Source organism: Rhinoderma darwinii, chromosome 7 (assembly GCF_050947455.1).
Source record: "Rhinoderma darwinii isolate aRhiDar2 chromosome 7, aRhiDar2.hap1, whole genome shotgun sequence".
In the NCBI taxonomy this organism is placed as follows: domain Eukaryota; kingdom Metazoa; phylum Chordata; class Amphibia; order Anura; family Rhinodermatidae; genus Rhinoderma; species Rhinoderma darwinii.
The window spans coordinates 132,561,347-132,582,951 of record NC_134693.1 but is presented as its reverse complement, the minus strand read 5'-3'; the positions used below and the strand labels follow the sequence as shown (position 1 = coordinate 132,582,951).

Below are 21,605 nucleotides of genomic sequence, written 5' to 3'. Positions count from 1 at the left end.
TAGGGGTGTGTCCCTCCACAGTCTGACACTGTCCAATCAGTGCTCAATGTTCCAGACTGCGTAGAGACACACCTCTTTGACAAGGGGAACACCCAGTTGTCAATTTATTCATACATTTCTAGGAGGAATAACAGAGGAACGGAGCAATGCAAATTTGTTCTAGAATTGTTATTTCATGGGGAATACAAGTGTTTACTAAAAGAGACCTGTCAGGAGAGGTGATGGGTCCTCTTTAAAGCTCCTGGACCTCAATGCAAAATCTGTAACAGAAGCGCCACCTACCATGTGCCCTTTATAATAGAGGTGTATTCTTATGGGGTAAAGGAGCCTTTGGGCTTCATCAGTTCCTGGGTGCGACTTGCTACATCCGCACCCCCCTATAGCTTCGCCCTTGTCAATAATAACGTGAGCCCCTTATAGTCCCTAGCAACAGTGCAGTTAAACGGTGCCCATTTGTTGCCATCCAAAAACATTTGCAAAACCAACGCTGTACCCACATCCTGCCCATTCCATACAAATATTATTCTTGTCCGCATCATTACCAGGATGAATACAGATGGAATAATTGTCAGACACCGGAGTGTAAAATTCTATGTATTTATGTCTAATGAAGATGAACAGGATCAGTGGTCTTTCCTGGCCCCTAGTGGGCATATGCCACATCACATCACCAGTCTGGCACTGCACAGTGTGTGCACAATGTCTGAGGGAAGCCTGCACGGCACAGCTGAGCCTTGGTCACAGTGTACAGTCTGGCCACCTTGTCTTTGGCTGTAGATAGAATTATTCTAGGAGACTTCATGCTGTGATAAAATACAAGCTGCCTCTTTCCTGCCAGGATTATTGCAATGCTCCAGCGCCAGTTATGATGCCCTGTGCATGCAATCTTATCTGCTTTAGTTGCAGCCTTTTTTGCACTATTATCGTGCCAGTGATTTGATCAGAGCTGCCGGGGAAATAGTCCCTTTCTTCTGCCCAAATCTGCATTATCGCGGGAGCGAGCACACCCGCGGGAGCGCGCAGCAGGCAGCAAAAAGGAAGCACAGCAAAGATGGAGTCCCAGCAGCTGCAGGGAGGGATGAAGTCAGCCAAGTCTCTGCCGTTCCATTGACACTGCTCTTTTCTCCCCACAGATGGCCAGGGTCTGTGGCATCACCCAGCATTACTCTGCTTCCTTCCAGCTTTGCTGCCCAGGGCATCTGCTGGGTATATCTCATTTGGCTTAAGAGGCAAATGTTGCTCCCAGGGACTCTGCTATGTCTGATTAGCTGGCACAGCATCGGGGTACCCATCACTACACCCTTTCCTGGAGTCTAGTGCTGGAATCCTGCTCCACCTGGGGTCATCTCCATCTTCTACCAACTGCATGCCAAGGGTAAGGTTGCATGGGCAATCTCCATAGCCACTTCCCATAGGGTACCTAAGAAGGGTTTTGTGAACCTCTGCCAAGATGCTCCCTTCCCAAGAAGCCTCTAAGCTCTACCATGACAATTACATGAGGAACTCCAGAGCTATAGGCGTCTTATGGGCCATTTTCACCATCTGCTTTGCCATCATCAATGTGGTGGTCTTCATACAACCCTACTGGATAGGGGACAGTGTCAATACACCTAAGCCTGGCTACTTTGGGCTTTTCCACTACTGTGTAGGCAATGGAGCAGGCAACAGAGAGTTCACCTGCCGGGGATCCTTCACAGATTTCAGCACCATTCCTTCAGGAGCCTTCAAGGCTGCTGCGTTTTTTGTGCTGCTGTCCATGGTGCTGATTTTGGGCTGCATCACCTGCTTTGCCCTCTTCTTCTTCTGCAACACGGCCACTGTGTACAAGATCTGCGCCTGGATGCAGCTGTTTGCAGGTAAGGGGGTGTTGGAGACAATATGGATCAGGTGTAGGACCCCTGTGGGAAAGCGGGTCCACTATGCATAGGGTTATCACTATAATGTTGCATGGTTAGTGGCTTCGTTATGTTGTCCCTTTAACTGCTACTTTGTATTTTAATGGATATAACATCAAGATAATGGTAAGATCCTTTAAGATTAAATTGACAGATTTGGACCCCATGATTAACCCTAATGGGGTTTCCCCATAGTAATTCACCAATTGTTCCATAGGGGAGCTCCCTGACCCAATACGAATCAATTGTCCAGCAGCATTTTCATGCGTTGGGTAAGAATTCACTGTAGAAGCCTTCAATGTGCTGCGGTCCTTGGACTGGACTTCTGCACCTGATTTTGACTTTTCTTCTTCTCCAATGAGTACAAAAAATGCACCTGGATGCAGCAATTTGCAGGTATTGGGGATCCGACTCAAGACCTCAATGGTTGACAGTGAGAAGGTGGTTCCTCCATGGACCTAAAACCACAATGTTTCATGGTAACTCTATAAGAGAAATGATTAGGTCTTCATTTTATTGTAATTTTTTTTATTAAAAGTATTTTATTCTTGCATGTTTTTGTTCTTTTAAGTTTTTATTGAAATAACTTAATTCAGGATGACTCAAAGTTCACTTATGGATTCACCGTAGGGTTTCCACGAGAGACTAGCCAACTGTTTACGAGTTCCAAGGATAACCCCAGTTTTTAGGTCTTTAATTCTCAGTACTACTTCTATGCTGGTTTCAATACTCATTGAGGAGCTTTCATGGTGACTTCTTTCCATGGGATTGCTGTCCATGGTCCTTATTGAAGGCTACATCACCCATTCTCTTCTGCAGTATTGCCATTGTCTATGAATGATGTGCCTGCATGCAGCTGTTCCTCGGGTATAAGGATTAAGATGCAATAGGGAGCAGTGATAAGACCTTTATGTTGTCAGTGAGATGAGGGACTGTCAGCAGTGGGTTAAAAAAAAACAGGACCGGCAGCTAAATGGTCATGCATTCTTTTTTGGCCAATTTTATGAGCACTAATAGTATATATTGATTATATATGGAAAGTGCGTTCATCTATCTGACCATGTAACACCACTCCGAAGTTAAGTCTACAAAGAGTCATTTGGCTGGAAGTTGAGTGGCAGCGAGCATTGCGGTTGATTGATGGTTTCCATTATAGGAGGTTTGGTATACAGACAAGGTGCAAAGTTCTAGCAAAGACCCTTCTTGTATCTGGAAACAGTCATTAGTCATAGATTCAGATGCAGGAATATGGTGGAACTGAAATGAAAAAGGCAGAAAAAACCCCCGAATGTAAATGCAAGGCAGAGAAGATAGTCAGTCTGTCCTTGAGAATATAGTAATGTACATAGGACAGACTCAATGGGATATAGATTAATAACAGAACCTTGGCATACCTAGTTATTACCTCTCACTGTGTCAATTTCTTACATGTAAATTATATTTCAACTTATTTATAATTCCTCATTCTTAGAAATAGTTATCAAAATATGCCCTTAAATTCAATAGGAGCTCAGATTGCCTAAAAATCCTACATTCATCCTAGCAAACCAGTTAAACCAAATGTACTTGAGAAGCCCCAGATTACTGCAGCTCATTTCCAAACATTCTCCTACCAAGGCAAGACCTAGGGTTTTGTTCATACTGTTCTTCCTGGTTCATGAATAGAATGTCAGAGCAGTGAAGAATGACACTTCACAATTAGAGCATGTTGAAAGGTGATGAGAACTCTTATGGGCACTGTAATGGCAGGTGATTCCAGGTATTGTTATGTTTGAGGGGCGCGTTGTTCATTAGGGTTATACCCCCATATAGAGCTGTATCTCCCCTGCTGTAAAGCATGGCTGGAAATTGCATTATAACATTTGCATCTATGATTTACAGAGCTGCTGTTTACAAGGTTGCATTAGAGTCACGTACAATGGACACTTAGAATCTATACAGCATCAATAATTCCTGGTGTAAAGGCTCCGTATGCCTTAATGAATCATATGGAGCATATAGAAGCACGTGCATTTTTAATGTAAATTTGAAGCGATGAATGTCTTTACTGTATATGATGAGATTATAAATACTTTTTTTTTTTGCATTAGTTCTAAGTGCTCAATACCTTTTAGCATAAGTTTTATAAGCAATCATGGTTTACTAATAAGTAATGAGAAGACTGTGGCCATATGGTCTCCACAGCAAACAGAAGGGATTGTCTACTTTGGACAGCCCATGGTTAAATGACAGGTCCCATGGTGAGGGGTCCTGCCGCTAGCGCTGCCCAGCTACCATTGCCAGGGGAACTCCATGCTGCTATTCCCTCCCATTAAAATCAGTGAGTGTCTATTGATTTTGGTGAATGCTAGCAGTCCCCCAGGGTACTGTGCTAGACGCAATACTAACTAATAAACCTGTTCAGCATGCCTTAAAGGGGTTCTCCACTTTAGACAATCTCGACATGTTAGAAGGGTCCCTTAACAATAGGCAGATCACAAAGTGTCTTCCTGCTGGGACCATCAGCGATCAGCTGTAATCAGTGGTAAGTGTTCAGTCTTCCTGCAGCGCCACCACAGGGGAAATTAAGCATTACACAGTGTCCAATCATATCAATGAGTTGTCTGTGTAATACAGGGCAGGACAGGTCCTCCAGAGAGAGAGAGACACTCTTTATAACCACTCTCCACTTTGGCCAAGAGATAAGGATCCTGAACAGAGGACCCCCCCTATATTAACTCAGAATTCCCTAATAGGGTATATGAAAATGGGTTTTCTAAACTGTACAATCCCTTTAAAAGGGGCATAGTAAAATGAGTCATCTAAAGCCATTTAAATATGGCAGATTTCAAGATGGAGGACACATAGGGTAACATACATAACATGTGCGCTTATTGGTCCGATAATGGTAAAAATGACAGCAATCTAACATTAAGCATCATACAGATATTTGGGTGGTTCTTGACTTTTGACTCTGTAACATATATGGGAAAATATAGTCAGAGATCCTATTAGATAAAGAAGGAGGAGGTTTGTTATCGAGAGCCCCTCATTATTGAGATGTTCACATTCTTCTTTATTTTCCTTATGCACTAAAGAATAGAATGCTGGAATTTGTAGTTCACCAACTGACGAGTCATAAGATCCCCGCAGATGTAATTATAATATCTGCATAGACTTCTACTAAACATCTGGGTCTTGTAGAATGCTTTTATTATGTGCTGGTGTCATGGTCACTCATGGCATGTGAAAGTCAACTGAAAGTTGACCATTGGAAGGTGGCACAAAGAGCAGGTCCTGCCAGTATATGGGCTGCTCACCCTTGTAATATGTGCCAGTACATGGGCTGCTCACACTCTTGTTAGTACTTAAAGGGAAAATCACTAAATCCCCTTCTAATATGCCATAGTGATATGTCAGAAGATGTTATTGACCTATGTCTATGAGCTTTGACCACACTGATACCAAAACTAAACGGGTCACACCTCTCTATAGACTTATTTGGTCCTATTTGGAGATTTACGGACAACAAATCTCAACTTATCCATTGCATTTCATCTGACCTGTAGAGCTAGATTTGTGTCATGGATATCTCCATCTATGCTCTGTCTGTAGCGCACCCTGGCTCCATCAATATTGGAGTTGATGGAGGGGTGGGCTCACAGACCCCTAGTAATTATATCACTGTCACATGTCAGATGAGTTAGCATGAGGCTTTGAACTGAAATGCTACCTAAATATGACTGTAGGTGAACCATTGAAGAAGAAATTGATACCATTACCAGCTGGGGGGACCTGGCGAGGCATTTGCCCCGGGTGCTTGGTGCCAGTGAGGGGAGCGCCAATAAACCACTCTGCCATGACCTGGTTATTTAGATACAAGGCTAGGGCAGGGGGCTGAATTTTTACCCCAGGGGAAGAAAAGTCTACTGTCCACTATTGCTGAGATAGTCAACAGTAAGTATAGATATGTGTGTATATAATTATGAATAGAGTCGGGTGAAAACATTGCGCTTAGAGTAAGAGTAGTAACAGGGAATCTCTTCTTTGAAAAATGAGGTCACTTGGTCTATAAATAAAACCGAAGATCCTAACATACCACACGCTCTGTTCTACATTAGGAATATGGCTGATCGCTGGATGGTCATGAAATTCTATCCATTTGTGGTCTTCTTGACACATAAGTAGATCCCATCAATGGAGGTTTGGTAGGTGGGACCCCCCAACTGATGCTCAGAACAAGCTGATCCCAAAACTTATTGTCATCAGAGACTAGGAGCACTCGTAGGTTTTCACCATTGATTTCAATGGCGAGTTGGCCAACCATGTCTTCTAACTACCTGATTGACTGTGTAGAGCAAGACTTCATTTTGGTGGTCCTCATGCCAGTAGAGTGTTTTTCCAGAACTGATTGTTCTACCATCTTAGATTAAAGCTTAATATCAAAAACTTCTCTCTATCAGAACCCCATTGTTCTTCTACTTATCTACATTTGATCCTCTAGTTCAAACACCCAAATCCTCCCAACTAGACCAGAACTGGGAGCCATCTTCCCTTTTTTCTCCCAGGCCCCTATGTGACAACGAGAGCAAGATCTGTTAGGACAAGAAATGATGTGGTCACTGAAACAGAAAGTGATGTCATCATTGATGTGATATCATCATGTGTTCATTGACAGATGCAGGCAAGAAGACAATATTTGGAGAAAAAGGGGGCATACCACAGGAAAATGACTGCCATCATGTTAAAGTGGTTGTCTCATGAACATAACCTAATTTTGACATTAAATCTGCCACCACAATCAGCTGATTCCTGTAGGTCCGGCTTCAATCAGCTGTGATTGCCGAGGAGCTTTGACCAGCCATGCATTTTCCTTGCAGCGGCCACTACAGGGGGCATGTAGTATTACATGACGGCCAATTAAGTGAATGGCTGGCTATGTAATGCATGAGCAGCCTGGATCCTTCAGGTGGCTGTATGACGTCCATATTGGGTACATGAAAAGGGTTGTCTGTATGAGACAACCCTTTAATAAAATGATATATTGCTCTCTTCTTCTAAATACATAGACCATGTTGGAGTCTTTCATCTGATTTATATGATTTACATTTTTTATCCAGGGTCCAGTATCCCTCTATTAAATCCCTTCTAATCAGTGGCGCAGATATAGGGGATGCAGACGTAGCATTTGCATCATTGCCCTGGCACCTAAAGGGGCTCCCTCTGCCACACCGGTATGGTCCATGTTGGGTGGGGAGGGGGGGGGGGCCTGTTATAGATTTTGCATTTTTGCCCAGGAGCTTCACGTTACACCTCTCCCTCTAATGTACACAGCGTAGTTACAGCTTTAATAGATTTTGCTCTCCTAAAAGCTTTAATACCGGGGACCCAACGCTTATCAATAACGATCGTCATTTACGGTCACATCACTAACAAAATCCAGTTTTAGGCGATTGATCAGCATTTACCATGTCGATCTGTTTTAGATAAGCACCAGTCCACGATGGGTTAACTGCTTCACACATCAAATGCATTCCTAGTAACACGCAATTCTGGCGTAGTAACAGCTGGAGAGCGTCCCTTCTCCTCGTCCTATCTGTAACATGAGTCATAGCGGTGCTTACAAGTATGGATTCCAACCCCATCATCCTAGAAAAATAATAATACCGCTATCTGGAATAATTAACATAGAATAATTATCACAGCCGTAAGATTATCTCTTATATATTTTTGTTGGAGTCTTTAATTATAAGATTCTCTCCCAAGGCCGTGCAAAATTGGACTCACTGCGCATAGTCATAGTCCATTCTGATATCAATATAGCAGTGAGGCATGAGGCACGCTATACATCATGGATTGTTAGGGTAAGGCCACACGGAGCGGCACTGACCAGGCTGCAATACGGCCAACAACCGCACCGGCACCATGTTCGGCGCAGCTAATAACCTGTTAATGGCCGCACGTTGTTGCGGGTAAAACAGCCCTTCACCTGCTAAATCGTGCGGCCATAAAGGATGTATTAATTAATGGCTGCGCGATGTTGCAGTTAAAGGGCCGTTTTACCCACAACAACGCTCGCCCATTAACAGGCTATTTGACAGCCATGCCTAACATGGTGCCGGAGCGATTGTTGGCCAGACGGTGCCCGGGTCAATGCCGCTTCGTGCGGGCTTACACTTAAAGGGGTTTATACAAATAAAGCTCAATCATTATATAATCTACAACTGTCTAATATACTTTTTTGTTTTTCAATACCTCCTCATTTCCAAGATCTCTGTTTGCTGTCAGTGAACAGGGAACATTCTTGATGCATAAATAGCAGTTTACTCATATTCTTCCCGTTCCCTTTGTAAGCAGGGGACATTCCATTAATGGGGCAAAACCTCAGTAGACATGGGCTGTTTTATGACACATTGGGTCCATTGCTCCACATGTAGAATACCCTAAAGGGAAACCTGTATTGTGTTGACTTGACTTGAATTGAAATTGATTCCAACTATAGAACTAAATTGGGGAATTGCAGTTTATGTCGTTCAGTAATATATCAGTGTAATTTCACCTAAGTAGGGTCAAGCTAAACTTCCAGTGCACAGTACATTGAAATATAACAGTCCTATCATAGGAAACACTGACCCCCTCGGACTATCTCAGGCTAGGTCTATATGTTCAACATGCCCATCATTAGAGTGTACTTTTTGCATACATTTGGCTGGTATACATAGGGTAGGGTGTTGCAGACTTTGAAGCTACTTGGAGTACCATGGGAGACTGGTGGAGAAGAAAGACTCAGATATAATTGAATGTTTCTAGGGTCCATCCCTTAAACTACAGAACCTTACCTTTTGCCCCTGCAGTAAGGAGATTGGGGGTGGTCTGCATCCTCTGTAGCATGTCACATCCGCTCGGGAGTGGTGTCAATAAGACCCCCGGTCTTTATAAAGAAGTACTCCCTCTCCTAGATCTTATAATATATCCAAGATGTTCTCCTATCTTGTAGAAGGTAGTAAGACCCCCTTGCAGGACCCTAGGTTAGCTAGTTTTTTTTTTTAGGGGGAACAGGATATAACTAGTACATAAAACAGATGTAATATGGGTTGTTTAACATTAGAAAAGCACAGCTGTTTTTTTTTCTTCATAAAACAGCGCCACTCTTGTCCATAGGTTGTGTCTGGTATTGCAGTTCAATTTGCTTGAATGCTGCAATACCACACACAGCCTATGGACACAAGTGGCGCTGTTTCAGAAAGAAAGCAGACATGTTTTTTTAATCTCATACAACCCCTATAACTAAATGCTCTGCAGTTAAATGCGGCTTTTATGTGCAAATATTATGAGCCCATAATGACACTAAGCTGTTCCTAAGGCTAAGTGATTTTTATAGGGACAGGATTCAGTCACATACTACTGGGAGGGGGGACATTGTGCTTTTGGCTTTGTCAAAACTGGCAATGGGAAAAATCAAGACTATCCATCTTGACCTCTAAAATGCATAGAAACCATTCATGACAGGGAGAATAATACTAAAGATGTTCTATCATGTTCATTGTGTCTTCTGTAAGGTATTACCAAACACAGAAGGCACTCGCTAATGAGAAAGGGGCGTTTAATTTAAATTAAAGGCGTTGTCCAAGATTAGAAAAAAGAAATCTGCATTTTTTCCCCAAAAACAGCGCCACTCTTGTCCATAGGCTGTGTTTGGTATTGCAGCTCAGCCACATTTACTTAAATACTCAATTCCAGACACAGCCTGTGGACAAAAGGGGCGCTGTAGCTAAAAAAAAAAAAAAAAAAAAAAGGAGACCCTTTTATCTAATCCTGGACAACCCCTTTAAGTAAGGAAAATGACTGTCGTTTTATTTAGTCGAGAAATTTCTGCCAAACAAATATGTTGGCTCACAAATATCAGCTGCTTCTGACGTGCCATCTGTTCTTCCGTCCAAGACATTGTGAACTGCATCTTTTTTCAGAGCTTACCATAAATCAGACGACTATTAGCTTCTGGCAACATCATAAATAGATTGATGTAAAAATTTCATGAGCGAATTGTTGTCTTTGCTTTTATTAGAGCCTGATGCTCAGTGTTAGTCTAGAGCAGGACATTTTTTAGGAACTTCTCTTCTTTAGCCCAAATTTCTCAGGTCCAGTTTAAGGACAAACATACCATAGACACAGCTTCTAAGGATGCTATGGGACCTTACAATGGGGTGTCCAACTCATGTTGGTCCCACTCCTCCTCCATGTGGGTGCTGTACGGTTGGAAAGGGCTCCAAAGAAGGGGAACAACAGGGTTTGGATGGGGGTGACAGGAGACCTCTGCAACCAATCAGCGCTTCCCTGTAGAGGGGAGTAGCTGATTGTCGAGAAAGATAGAAGCCAGCAGGGGAAGGCATTCAGGAACCTTTGCCTTAGGCATGAAGAGAGCTTGCTCCGCCCCTGCGGAACAGGAGAAAATAAGGAAGCAGAGAACTGGCCAAAAAGACATGCCACCCTTCTCTGCTGCAAGGTAAGCACATGGGTGGGTGAACAAGTCACGGTCCTATTATAGAGTGTAAGGTGGAACTTCACTTTATAGTAAATATGTAAATGTATATCCTGCTATCAAAAGGGGAGGGTTTAACGGCAAAACAGAGTTCATGGCTGTTCTTTGATCACTTAAATATAAGTAGAGCGTAGCCCATACATTCATCCTGAGCATTACCCACCCTACTTTTGCTGTTTTAGCTATAGGGCTAACAGGAGACGAGGGTAGATTAGTGGCTGCAGGGCATATGACAGAAGACTGGTACAGGTCTTGTATATGCATGTTTTTTAAATGAGCCTTTAAAGAGCAAAATAATGACATAGAAAAATTAGATAATAATCACAAGATTTTATAATACCCAGAACGATCATTGAAGCAGAGTAATTCCTCAGTCTCAGCATTTTTTTTATTTAGCTTTATTTGGTTTATAAAAAACAAAATATACAGTTAAAACTGAAAAATGCAATAGCAATATACTATAAAGAACTAAATCTAGGTAGTACAAGGAGTTGTAGGAGATTAGGAAATCATGGCTGCTCTTTCCAAAAATAGCGCCACACTTGTTCATGGGTTGTGTCTGGTATTGCAGCTCAGCCCCATTCACTTGCAAAGGGCTGAGCTGCAGTTCCACATACAACCCATGAAAATAAGTGGCGTTGTTTTTGGAAGAAAGCAGCCATGTGTTTCTAATTTCATGCAAAATCTTTAATTTATAAGATATTTACTGCTTTATTTTTGTAGCAATAATGCAACACCTGACACCGGTGTAGAAAAAATATATAACATGGAAGGGGTGGAGCATGACACATATTAGTTGATGTGGGAAATGAGTTTTTACTGATGTAGAAATCATACTGTCAGATATGCAAACACTATAAGTCCTTGTTGAATGGAGTTTTCCATTAAACCCTATGTACACTTTGAAAATCATGTTGTTTTTTTAAAATAAAAATGTCCATCAGTGTGTTTTGTGCAACTTTTTAAATACTTTTTATTAAAAATGATTTTAACTTTTTGAGATACAGCTGCTTTGTATCCTGTTCCACCTTACAGAGGTCGCCTTGTCGTGGCAGGTGGGCAAACACTTTTAGATCAAAATGTGCACTAAGAACCTCCCTATTGTAAGTAGATTTAGCAGTAATTCTTATTTATTTATATTTAGCGGTTTAGGTTACATCGGTGTTCGCAGTGTGATGTCACCATTTTTTGTCTGCTGTATACAGAGCAGCTATATCTTGTGCTGAGACCTGACTCCGTCAGGTCCGCGGAACTGACGGGTTCAATGAAAGCGGGTCCTGCGATCCACCTGTAATCGATCACATCTAAATTCTGAACTTAGATATGATCGGTAAAAGCTCGATCCTGCGTGTCAGAGCCATGCAGGACCCACTGACACTGAACCCGTCAGTGCCGCTGACCGGACGAATCCAGGTTTCAGCGCTAGATGCAGCTGCTCTGTATACAGGATACAAAGCAGCTGTATCTCAAAAATTATTTATAATAATAAGTATTTAGAAAGTTGCACAAAACACACTGATAAGCCCCATGTACACGACCGTAGATTTCGTCCTCGTAATTACAGACTCAGGTCCCATGCACACGACCGTAAAAACGCTCGTAATTACGGGCTGTAATTACGACCCATAATTACGGGCCCATAGACTTCTATTGGCCACGGGTACCTTCCCGTTTGCTTACGGAAGGTGCCCGGGCCGTTGAAAAATATAGAACGTGTCCTATTTCAGGCCGTAATAACGGCTCGGGCAGGCCCATAGAAGTCTATGGGGCTCCCGTAATTACGGGTGGCTACGTGAGTGCACCCGTAATTACGGGAGCGTTGCTAGGCGACGTCAGGGGATTCCCCTGTGACAAAGGACTCGTATTTATTCCAGTATTTACGGGAGGGAAAAAAAGCGGTCGTGTGCATGGGGGCCTCATTCATTTCTATAGCCGGGGCGTTTTTTGAGGCATAAAACACCCGAATTACGTCTGAAACCACTGCGTGTGAACATACCCTAATGATCAAAATAAATCTCAAATGTATCATTATAGATCCCGGCCAGTTGATATCTACCCAACTAGTCTCCCTATACAATAATGAGATGTACGTATTATCCGCCAGTCTCAAACTTATCACAGAATATGTTAATCAAGCCGCTAAAACGACTCCATCTTAATTGGTCTTGGCATTTTAAGTGCCTGTTCTCCGCACACTTCCTGATAGATACGAACGCTATGGGAACTTACGTAAAGGACGGAAAGATAAATTACATTTTGGAAACGTACCTGCCAGTAAACAGAGCGATTGGAAGATGTGGCCGGCGTAATGAGCCGCACGCTGTCTGCCGGGATAAGTGATTATATCGACTGTTTTTGAGAGAAGGTTAGGAGGAGACGTCTGCATGAAGCATGGATCCCTGGGCATAGCACTTAGGTGAGAAAAGTTTGTAAAAGTTTTTAAAAAATCTTCAAGCCATAAAATTGACTGTGAAAATCGCAGAAACCCAGTCAGGGGAATAAGCCGGGTAGCTAATTACACCGAGCATATTGGGTTTAATTTGAATGTAATGGCAATTAGGTGGCAGGGTAAATGAAGCTATTGAATGCAAGATCAATCTCACTAGATCTGAGTCTCGGTGGCTCTTGGTTCCAATGCTCAATGGCCCCCTGGGAGTCCGGGGAAAAGATGCTCCTGTCTGAATGCGGGTAAATTAATTACTTATCCGATCAGATTTTTAGCTGAAGCTGCAAAGGCAAATATGGGACTTATTAATCTCTGATTTGTATAAATTTGCATTTAAAGGGGTATCACCGAATTAGCAAATACATTATTATTCCTCGTATAATAAGAAGTTATACAATTTTCCAATATACGTTTTGTACCAATTCCTTATGGTTTTGAAGATTTCTGCTTGCTGTCATTTATTGGCATCGTCATTGTTTACTGTTGTGGTCACGTGATGAACGCACAGGTGCGCGGCTTGTGACAGTACAGTTATCAGATATGTCTTGTAACGAGCCGTGCACCTGTGCGTTCATCACATGCACATGGACAGATTTTTATCCTCTGGGAGTAGACAATGAAAAGTCCTATTGAATGACAGCAAGCAGGGATCTTGAAAAACCATAAGGAATTGATACAGAACAAACACCATAAAATGCTATACAGAGACTACATAAGACTGGGTTCACACATGTATGAAAGATCTGCTCTTCTCTAACCCTGCACAAGGGATAAGGAGTGGATCTCCTAAACGTGGCGTGACCTTATACCGCCATACAGCGCAAGAATAAACTGCTAACAACTCTGGTGGCTGGTAGTGAAAGTGTTAGGGTATGTTCACACGAGGGCGTCCGTTACGGCTGAAATTACGGGGATGTTTCAGCCTGAAAACATCCCCGTAATTTCAGCCGTACCGCCATGTGCAGGCGCTTGAACGCTGCGTCAATTACGGGCGTAATTAGCGCTGCTATTCATTGGAGTCAATGAATAACGGCTCTAATTACGGCCAAAGAAGTGACAGGTCACTTCTTTGACGCGGGCGTCTATTTACGCGCCGTCATTTGACAGCGGCGCGTAAATATACGCCTCGTGTGAACAGACAAACGTCTGCCCATTGCTTTCAATGGGCAGATGTTTGTCAGCGCTATTGAGGCGCTATTTTCGGGCGTAATTCGGGGCAAAAACGCCCGATTTACGTCCGTAAATAGGCCGTGTGAACATACCCTTAATGCAATACCTGGCAACAGACCTCTTTTCCGCGGGTGCTGGATCTCAAAATGGGTGGGACATGTTCTAGTTTGCCTAAAACAGGCATCTCCAAGCTGTTTGGGCTTAAAAAGTCCCACAGTTTGGGATTCAAATGTTGGGAGGTGTTGGGTTAATGCCTTCTTTCCTTATGGTCTTTGTGTAGTGGAGGGCTTCATGCTTGCTTTCCTTGTGGCCTAGGGTAGTGCAGGGGTTAAAGCCCATTTCCTGGTGGTCTAAGGTAGTGCAGGGGTTAATATCGATTTCCTTGGTGGTCTAAAGTAGTGCAGGGGTTAGTGTCCATTTCCCTTGTGTTCCAGAATAGTGGAGGGGTTAATCGCTGCTTTTCAGGTGGTCTAGGGTTGTAGAGGGGTTAATGCCCGTTTCTTTGGTAGTCTGGGGTAGTGAATGGGTTAATGCCCTTTTGCCTACTGGTGTAGGGTAGGAGTTGATGTTTGCTACCCTAGTAGTCTGGGGTAGTAGGGGGGGGGGGTGAATGCCTGTTTGCCTACAGTTGTAGAATAGGTGTTAATGGCTGCTTTCCTGGTGGTCTAGGTTAATGGAGTGGTTAATCGCTGGTTCCTTGGTGGTCTAGGGTAGTAGAGGGGTGAATGCCCATTTCCTTGGTGGTCTAGGGCAGTAAAGGGGTTAATGCCTGTTTGCCTACTGTTGTAGGGTAGTCTTCCCTGGTGGTCTAGAGTAGTGAAGAGTTTAATGCCTGTTTGCCTGCTGTTGTAGAATAGGAGTTAATCGCTGCTTCCTTGGTGGTCTAGGGTAGTAGAGGGGTGAATGCCCGTTTGCCTACTGTTGTATGGTAGGTTTCCCTGGTGGTCTAGGGTAGTAGAGGGGTGAATGCCCGTTTGCCTACTGGTGTAGAGTAGGAGTTAATGGCTGCTTCCCTGGTGGTCTAGGGTAGTGGAAGAGTTAATGAGTGTAGAAGTGAAGTTGACCGCCCTTACGTTGACAGAGTATGTGATTTTGTTCTTTCATTTATTTATTTATTACATCAAAAAGCTGTAACCCCCGCTCCCAATGAAAGGTACAAATGCCGTCAAAGCTGAGATGAAACAGAATGAGTGTCTTCCCTTATAACCACGGCATTCATCAGGTGGACGTCTCTGAAATGTTCCTTTACCTTCTTCTAGTTTATAAACGGGATTCGTGTTTTCCATCCCTTTAATCCCTGTATACTGCTTAGGAACGCAACTACAAATAAAATGGATATTCTATCATGAGTAGAATTTTACTGAATTAAAGGCGATGTGGACCTCCAAAATAGTTGTACATAGCCTTTAAAGGAACACTCCATGCAAAACTGATACACAATGTTATTTCTAGTGCAGGGAGGGCCTGAGGAGAATTACACAGGGATTCTCTGGACTTGTGATTCTTGGGGGTTTCCTTGTGTCATGCACCGCCCACAATTTTTTTTAAGCGCCTTTCCATGACACAATTTCCATAGACCACAGCCGTACCGTATAAGTACTACCACTTACTTGGTGCTTTTTTTCATTATCCGGAGCATCCATCCAGAGCTGATGAAATCAGATGCACCTGGGACGACCAGAATAGCACTGGGGGCATGCTCAGGATAGGTAAGTATTGCCGCCAAGGCTGGCATCAGTACCAGGCAAGCCTGGACAGATGGTATACTTATGGCCGCTTGGACTTGGCGGACCTATGGCGATCTGAGTACATTCACTATGTACACTGAGTACATGCTGGTCAAACCAAGGATGGAGTAAACATGGACCCCACTGTTGAGCTGGTCATATACATTAGATGTATGTCGGCTGAACCCGCCGATTTTGTCGGGACGGGCCAACCAGTTAATGTGTATGGTGGTGTGCCCATAAGGTCGGGCATGTTGAATGGAGTCTGGCAGCAGCTTTCGGCCTTCTCACTATTGGAAACAAATGCACGCTCAGATGATCTAAAGTGTATGGCCAGTCGCCCGTCCTGGATCTGGCCCTAAATCCAGAACACTTTCCTGATCAGACAAGATCACGGGACCAAATAAACTTAGAAATTAGGAAAATTGGATCAAGCCCAGTGCAAGGAATATATTACAATTTTCTGATATTATCCCCAAAGACCTGAAATATCGGGGATACATTTATTGATCTGAAAAATGAAATACATTTATTAATCTTGAACATTGCGGATAATTGAATTGTCTCCCACTTCATTGCATTAAGACACATCTCCGGTGGCGTGGTGGTCCTTGGTTCCTCCCGGGGATGAGACTAATTCAATTTATTAAAGATGGGGCAATAAAACCGCATTTGTCGCAATCCGATTTGAAGATATATTTCTTTATATTCTGAGAGCAGAAATCCTAGAAACAGGGTTAAAGCTTTACTTTGAGCTCAGTCCGGCATAATCTCCCTTTCCACTTTAGAGGCATTGTATGAGATTAGAAAAAATGTGTGGCTTTCTTATAGAAACAGCGCCACTCTTATCCATAGGCTGTGGGTGGTATTGCAGCTCACCTCCTTTGATTTGAGTCCCATCCACATAAATAGTGCAATACCAGACACGGTCTATGGACAAGAGTGGTGCTATTTCTGAAAGTAAGTCGCCATGTTTATCCAATCTCATACTGAAGAAAAATTTGTCATGAGAAAGTGATATATTAGTTAACCCCTTAAGAATTCCGCCTAGTTTGGCCATTATTGTTTTATTCCAAAAGCCATAAGTATTTATTTTTTCGATCAACATAGCCGGCTATGTTCACACGGAGTATTTTGGGGGAGGAATATCTGCCTCAAAGCTCCAAACGGAATTTTGAGGCAGATATTCCTCCCCCAAAATACTCCGTGTGAATAGCAATGATCGCGCCGTTTTTCGCCCGCGGCCATTGAGCGCCGCGGGCAGAAAACACGCTTTCTCCTGCCTCCCATTGAAGTCAATGGGAGGTCGGAGGCGGAAGCGCCCGAAGATAGGGCATGTCGCTTCTTTTTCCCGCGAGGCAGTTTTACTGCTCGCGGGAAAAAGACGCCGACGCCTCCCATTGAAATCAATGGGAGGCGTTCTCGGGCCGCTTCTGCCGAGTTTTGCGACGCGGTTTCCGCGTCAAAAAACTCGGCAAAAGACCCCGTGTGAACATAGCCTTAGGGCTCGTTTGTTGCAGGGTGGGTTTTATTTTTCAATTACACCATTTTGGGGTACATATAATTTATTGAACAACTTTTAACATTTTTCTTTTGTGAGTTGTCACTATAAGGGTATGTTCACACACTCAAGTAAAAACGGGTAAAATACGGAGCTGTTTTCAAGGGAAAACAGCCTCTGATTTTCAGCCGTTTTTAAAGCATCGTTTTTTGATGCGATTTTTGGAGCGTTTTTGGTGCTGTTACGTGGTGTTTTTTTATGTGCCGTTTTTTTAAACGGCCGCGTAAAAAAAACGCCCCGTCTGAACGAAACTCAGTTTTTCCCATTCAAATCAATGGACAGATGTTTGGAGGCGTTCAGCTTCCGTTTTTCAGGCATTTTTCGAGGCAATTGTGAATACTTATGCACAATAAAAACACTTTTCTTTTAAGGGCATGACCACACGTGGCGGATTTCCTCCGCAACTGTCCGCATCAATGCCGCACAGAATCTGCGTTGCAGATTCTGCTGCGGATCTGCACAAAATGTGCAGAAAATTGATGCGGACTGGCCGCTGCGGACTGCAGGAAAAGTGCTTCCCTTCTCCCTATTCAGTGCAGGATAGAGAGACGGGACAGCACTTTCCCTAGTGAAAGTCAAAGAAATTCATACTTACCGCCCGTTGTCTTGGTGACGCGTCCCTCTTTCGGCATCCAGCCCGACCTCCCTGGATGACGCTCCAGTCCATGTGACCGCTGCAGCCTGTTATTAGCCTGTGATTGGCTGCAGCCGTCACTTAGAATGAAACGTCATCCTGGGAGGCCGGACTGGAGACAGACGCAGGGAGTTCTCGGTAAGTATGAACTTATATGTTTTTTTACAGATACATGTATATTGAGATCGGTAGTCACTGTCCCGGGTGCAGAAACAGTTACTGCCGATCGCGTAACTCTTTCAGCACCCTGGACAGTGACTATTTACAGACGTCTCCTAGCAACGCTCCCGTCATTACGGGAGCCCCATTGACTTCCTCAGTCTGGCTGTAGACCTAGAAATACATAGGTCCAGCCAGAATGAAGAAATGTCATGGTAGTAAAAACAATACGCTCCGCAGCACACATAAGATCTGCGGACTTCATTGCGGAATTTTGACTCTCCATTGAAGTCAATGGAGAAATTCCGCCATGAGTCCGCAACCAGTCCGCCACTGCTCCGCAACAGACAGAGCATGCTGCGGACACCAAATTCCGCTCTGCAGCCTATGCTCCGCAGCGGAATTTTCAGCCTAGTCTAAACGAACACTGCTAAATTAAAGTGTAAGTCAATGGACAAACGGCACCGCTGCGGATTAACGCTGCGGAGTGTCCGCAGCGGAATTTCAGTGAAATTCCGCCACGTGTGAACCCGCCCTTAATCAGCACATTCTAAGATTCATAAGGTTCTTTTTTTTTTTTTTTTTTTTTAACGTGCCATAATAAATCATTTTAAAAGGGAATTTTATTTATTTTTTCTATAAACGTTATTAAACTTTTTTAATGGGACTTGAACTTCCAATCTCCTGATTACTTCTATAATAGGTAGCTATACTCCTGTATTGCAATGTATTATGCCTCTCAGTGTTAGGGTATGTTCACACGGCCTATTTACGGACGTAAATCGGGCGTTTTTGCCCCGAATTACGCCCGAAAATAGCGCCTCAATAGCGCTGACAAACATCTGCCCATTGAAAGCAATGGGCAGACGTTTGTCTGTTCACACGAGGCGTATATTTACGCGCCGCTGTCAAATGACGGCGCGTAAATAGACGCCCGCGTAGAAGAAGTGACCTGTCACTTCTTTGGCCGTAATTGGAGCCGCTATTCATTGACTCCAATGAATAGCAGCGCTAATTACGGCCGTAATTGACGCGGCGTTCAAGCGCCTGCACATGCCGGTACGGCTGAATTTACGGGGATGTTTTCAGGCTGAAACATCCCCGTAATTTCAGCCGTTACGGACCCCCGCCGTGTGAACATACCCTTAGGGTCTGTTCACATGGCAGCGTCTGTTACGGCTAAAATTACGGGGCTGTTTTCAGGCTGTTGCGGCGCTTTTTCGCTGCGTCAATTACGGATGTAAATGGAGCTGTTTTTCCATGGAGTCAATGGAAAACGGCTCCATTTAACGTCTGAAGAAGTGACAGGCACATTGACGCGGGCGTCTATTTACGCCCTGCCTTTTGACAGCGGGGCGTAAAAAAAATGACCGTCGGAACAGAAAATCGTAAGACCCATTCAAATGAATGGGCAGATGTTTGCCAACGCTATCGAGCCACATTTTCGGACGTAATTCGGGGCTAAAACGCCCGAATTACGTCCGTAAATAAGCCGTGTGAACATACCCTAAGGGTATGTTCACACTGCTTATTTTCGGCCGTTTTTCGGGCCATTTTTTTACGTGGCCCTTTTTTTAAAAAAAACGGCCGTGAAAAAAAGTGCAGGTCACTTCTTGGGACGTTTTTGAAGCCATTTTTTCATTGACTCTATAGAAAACAGCTCCAAAAACGACCATAAAAAACGCCGCGAAAATCGCGAGTGGCTTAAAAAACTTCTGAAAATCAGGAGCTGTTTTCCCTTGAAATCAGCTCTGTATTTTCAAACGTTTTTAGTCTAGCGTGTGAACAGAACGCTGTTTTTTCCATTGCAATCAATGGGCAGATGTTTGGAGGCGTTCTTCTTCCGATTTTTTGGCCATTTGTCGGGCATTTACGGCCCTAAAAACGGCCGAAAATAGGCCGTGTGAACATACCCTTAAAGTGACAGGCAGCCTTTTAGGCCCTCAAGCACCAGCGCCCAGGGCGACTGCTTCCGTTGGACCCCTATAGTGACGCCTCTGCTGGCAAAGCGGATGTGGATGATCAAGGGCCCATAACATAAAATGGGGCCCCGTATTGGTATAACGTTGATTCTACAATGCCAGTTGTTCAAAGGTGCGTTTCCAGCCCCTGAAGTTTGCATTTCAACTGCATGAATCTCATTGTTTGCGCATGAAATCCTTGAACATATTGATTCTCCCTTATACCAGCTCTCGTGTCTGTTCTCCACAGTGGGAGTAGATTGTAGCTCATTAGTTGTGTGTGGTATGGCACTAAATATGCATAAGAAACATAAGTAGTGGGGGGATTAATAATGACATGCCCGGCACTGCGGAGACCTCAACTGGCTCTACCAGAACTCACGCGTCACTACCCTCCTCTTCGCCGTGCTGATTAAAATACACGGGGGTATCCGCTTGATGTCTGTAAATATTTGTTCTAAAACTTTTTGGATTATCATTTCCCGGCTCCTTGTAATGAGCTCTGCGGTGATGTTTGAAACCCTGACTCTAAAGTGGCGCTTGATGCTAAATAAATTTATCCAAACACAAATGGGGTCCTGCCCTACGTAATCCTGCTATAATCCACGTGTGAAGAACTAGGATAAGGTTCATTATAGGGATTGTCTCATGATGACAACTCCTGTCCAAATTTTTGCTACTTTTCCCCTGCGGTGGCCACTGATCAGATGGGGCTAGAGGAGTCGGACGCGCAGCGATCAGTTGATTGTTGGGCCAATTCCTTTTTAAAAAGGGGTTGTCTGCAGGAGAAAACCCTTTAAGGGCTCATGCACATGGTTGTAGTATAGATCTGTGTTCACATTGTGCTGTCCGTTTAACATGTACTTCGGGACAGCTCCCCTAAACATGCCCATAGTGTCCTCTTGGCCTCCGTCGGACTGGTATACATCAGTAAAACAAAACATAGTATAGACACAAAACGGTAGATTTTTTTTTAATCAAAATTATTTTTAAAGCAGCTTATTTTTCTCTTTTACCTTATTTATTTTGTTGTGTTTGTTTTATCTGTACATTTGCAAATGTGTACACACCCTTTAAAGAGGACCTGTCTCTAGGACGCATAAATTGAACTGGTTAACTGACATGAATAGCGCTGTCTCCCTGATTCCAGTGCTGTTTCTCTTTTTTCCCTGGACCACCCACAGCCCCCCCCCCCCCCCCCCGTTCCAGCGATATGGCCCACTATTGCGTTGGCTCCCTATATGCTAGTTTGCTGCAGTTAGCCAATGGGGTGGAGCTGGCTGTCCTGCCTCTGATGCTGACCAGTCAGTGTGGGGCAGCTTGAGGGTTGTTTATGCCCAGTTCGCTAACTACAGCAAATTGACATAGAAGGAGCCAACACAACAGTGGACCATATCTCTGGAACAGGGGGGGGGGGGTCAAGGAAAACAAATAAAACAGTGCTGGAATCAGGGAGACAGCGCTAGACAGGTCAGTAAACCAGTTCAACTTATGTGACCTAGTGACGTTCCTCTTTAAAAAAATTTAGCATTAA

The 21,605-nt window shown here is 43.8% G+C and overlaps 1 protein-coding gene across 2 annotated transcripts in view; it reads left to right on the top strand.

Moving 5' to 3' along the window:
* Window positions 1-703: 703 nt before the first annotated feature.
* The window catches only part of LHFPL4 (LHFPL tetraspan subfamily member 4), a 101,207-nt gene continuing 80,305 nt past the window's right edge, over window positions 704-21,605 (top strand). Inside the window, exon 1 of one of the 2 annotated variants that reach the window (XM_075834071.1) lies at window positions 704-1,856. In XM_075834071.1, coding sequence (XP_075690186.1) covers window positions 1,451-1,856 — 406 coding nt within the window. In that variant the 5' untranslated portion in view covers window positions 704-1,450. The remainder of the gene's footprint in view (window positions 1,857-21,605) is intronic. The other variant, XM_075834072.1, reaches the window with a different exon arrangement.